We start from the raw sequence: 3,620 nt of genomic DNA on the forward strand, positions 1-3,620 counted from the left end.
TCATACACTGCTGGTGGAACTGTAAAATGGTACAACCATTGTGGAAAGCAGTATGGTGATTCCTTCAAAAGTTGGAACTAGAAATACCATTTGACTCAGCTATTCCATTACTAGGTACATATCCTAAAGAAGTGAGAGCCATGAGAAGAACAGACATATGCACACCCATGTTCATCACGGCACTCATTACAATTGCCAAAAGATGGAAACAACCTAGGTGTCCATCAGCTGAGGAATGTTTATCCAAACTATGGTGCATACACACAATGGAATACTATGCAACCATAAAGAATAATGTAGAATCTGCAAAACACCGCATAACGTGGCTGAACATGGAGGACATTATGCTGAGTGAAATAAGTCAATCACAGAAGGACAAATATTGTATTAGTCCGTTATTGTATAAGTCAAAGAAACATTTATCTATGGAAGGACATTTTCTTTGCAGGGGTGGGAAGGGAGGGGAGGGAATACTGTTAGATAGATAGAGATAAGTTTTGAATTGGGTGAAGAGAAGGACAGTGTGCCAAATATCAGTGATCAATATAGTGGCATTGAGGAAAAGAAAGGCATAGAGAGGTATGTGGGAAGTATAGACAACAAAGGTGAATGCTTTTGCACATATAGTACGGCGTTGGCAGTGAAGGCAAACACAGGTATATGGGTAGATAGATGGGTGGACAGGCTGCACTATTAGGTATGTCTATGAAGTGGGGAGTGTACCTAAGAACATGTAAAGGGTTGGCAGACAATGGTCCCATAACTTTATATGTATGATCTAAATTCCCAGTTGTATAGTGGAGCTGACAAGGGGCAAGGTTGTAGTCACCGCTTAGTCACAACCAATACCCAGAGAGACCGAGTAGTTGAACCTGTGGGCCTGGGACCGTAGTTGCAGAGGACATCAATCTCAATTGGTATAACATACTACACAAAACCTTGTTCCACCTCCTACTATGGTGAGTAGCGACTGGGATCTTAAAAGCTTACAGGCTGCCATCTAGTTGCAATGATGGGTCTCTTCTTGTCCAGAGCAAAGAAGAATGAAGAAAACCAAAAATTCATGGAAACAATTATTCCTAGCAACTGGTACACCATCCAATCTGCAGCCTATATGACTATGAGACTGGAAGAACTAGATGGTGCCTGGCTACTACTGTCAACCACTTGGAAGAGAATCTATGTAGGATATACTAGATAGATAGGGAGAACAATGTGGAACAAAACTCAAAATCATATGGAAAAAAGAGGGGAGTGGACAAGGTTTGCTGGTCCAATAGAGCCTGCTAGAACCACTGAGACTATGGTCCCTAGCTGCCCCTCAGGTCTGGAACTAAACGCACGCCTTTGGCTTCCAGCCAAACAATAGACAGGCATATGAGTTGAACATTTACCTGAGGTAGATACACTCCTTGGAGAGAACAATCATGGGAGAAAGAAGGGCTGCTTATGCACAGGGAGACAGCTCAGGGGGCAGGAGTGCATGGAGGGATGGACACAGGGAGGAGGTAACTATGGGGAGAAAGTAGGAGGGGAGCTGTTGCATTGTGGTAAATTGCGGTCAATGTCATGAGACAGTGTATGTGAACTGCTGTATGGAAAATGTATTTGCTCTTTAAATTTTCACCCAAATCACAATGGAAAGAAAAAAAAAAATAGTTTTATCTCTAGTTCTGGGCTTTCCGTTCTTGTTTAGGACAAGAAGACTTTTGCCAAATTTATAAAACTATTCTTCTATACTTCTGATTCGTTTGGAAGATTTTGTGTTTTATATGTGATTAATGATATATGGGAATATGTCTTACTTTATTCTTTTTTCAAATGAAGAGTAATTTGTTCCTTCACTGTGCTATCGAAAAGCCCATCCCTTTTTCTGCTGATTTGAAATGTCACTTTTTTCATTAACTAATTCGTATATATTACACATGTCTCTTGGTGGACTGTGTTCTGTTTTGTTGATCTCTTCCTATTTTTAGGACAATGTTTTTATAATTACTGTGCTTTTATGAAGTTTGATATGTGATAGGCCAAGGTGCTCTGATAATCCTTTCTGAAAATCACGTCAGTTATTTCTGTTACTGCCCTTCTGTTGAACTTTATTGAAAATCTTGTTTGGAATTGTAATTTCATGAATTTATGTTTAATTTGAGAACTGTCTTCTTTATAAATAAGGAGCACTCTTATCCAGGAACATCAATAATACGTTTCTTCATTATACATCTTTCATATATGTCAGTAAAGTTTTATAAGATGATTTCTCTTTCTATAATCATTGCAGTAACTAGGATTGCTGTCCAGTGTTTAACAGTAGTAGTGATAGTAACTGTTTTTTGACTTATTTTTACTGAAAAGGATGCTTTTATTGATTTACATTAAGCATGTTTTTCTTACATGACTGATATATACCCTTAATCAGGTTGAGGATTTTTTAAAGATTTTAAATAGTGGCCTAAAAAGTACTTAACCAATTTACCCTTTTTTTCTTTTTCTTTTTTCTTTTCAAAGTTCATTGTAAAGGACTCTGTTGAAGAAAATATGCTGAAAATACAAAACACAAAGCGAGAACTTGCAGCTGGAGCTTTTGGAACTAAAAAAACAAATGCTAATGAAATGAAACAAGCTAAAATTGATGAAATCAAAACTTTAATTGATTTATAATTTGTGGGGTTTAATAAATTCAGTTTGGATAGGTACATACAGAAGTTTTGGATGTGAGACTTACAGAGTATGTCTTCCAAAAGGGGCACATTTTATATTAATGAAGAGGTATTACTGACATATCATGTCTTCTAACGTGATTCTGTTTTTAATGGTATTTCAGATAGCAATAAGTTATGTTCTATACTGTGGCCTAAAATAATTTTTGAGATGAAAGAAAAAGTTACTTTGTTATTCAACTTTTCATAATGTTTGTGCTGACTGTATCTCCGAATTACTCAACTTTTTCGTATTTCAGATGAGCTCAGATCTTTTATAATTTTGACCAAGAGTTATTTTCTTTGTTGGACACATGGGTTTTCACCAAAGCCTCCCATTTGTGATGCAGCAGATTCCTTTCCTTGTAAATGATTAATGTATACATTGACCATGTAATAGATTGATTTTATTGGACTTTGAAAAACCATATGTGCATTCCGGAGTCACACCTTAAATAAAGAGACCAGAGTCCAGGTTAGCAAGTTGCTTGCAGCTTAATGTTCATGAAAAAATTAGATACAGTATTAATAGCACTCTTTTCTCTTTTTCAGTCAGGTGTTACTATAGTCATTCCTTAAACTTGTTGTTTAGGGTGTAAATATAGTCTGTGGATGTGGGAGAAAACCAGTTCTACCCAATTTGATTGGAATATTTAAATTATAGCATTGCTAAATAGATATTTCTATATATAGATAATTTTTATTTATGTAGGTTTTTGGGAAATAACTTTATAAACTTTTATAATTCAGAAGAGACTACTGTGTGTGGGAGGTATGATATCTGGATGGAAGTTGGGCTGGATGACCTACAAGGTCATTTCAGCCCTTAAAAATAATCTTGAATGTAAAAATTCTTTGTGTGTGTTCAGAATGAAAATTTGGTTTGGAACTTAAGTAATTTATCCTTACATCTACCTACAGAAT

At 36.2% G+C, this 3,620-nt stretch overlaps 1 protein-coding gene across 1 annotated transcript in view; it reads left to right on the forward strand.

The window, feature by feature from the left end:
- Positions 1-2,658, forward strand: part of HLTF (helicase like transcription factor) — a 75,852-nt gene extending 73,194 nt beyond the window's left edge. The window contains exon 21 of the mRNA XM_007940209.1: positions 2,506-2,658. Coding sequence (XP_007938400.1) covers positions 2,506-2,658 — 153 coding nt within the window. The remainder of the gene's footprint in view (positions 1-2,505) is intronic.
- The last annotated feature ends 962 nt before the right edge of the window (positions 2,659-3,620 follow it).

This window comes from Orycteropus afer, unplaced genomic scaffold, assembly GCF_000298275.1.
Source record: "Orycteropus afer afer isolate SDZICR_OR568_19922 unplaced genomic scaffold, OryAfe1.0 scaffold00066, whole genome shotgun sequence".
Lineage (NCBI taxonomy): Eukaryota > Metazoa > Chordata > Mammalia > Tubulidentata > Orycteropodidae > Orycteropus > Orycteropus afer.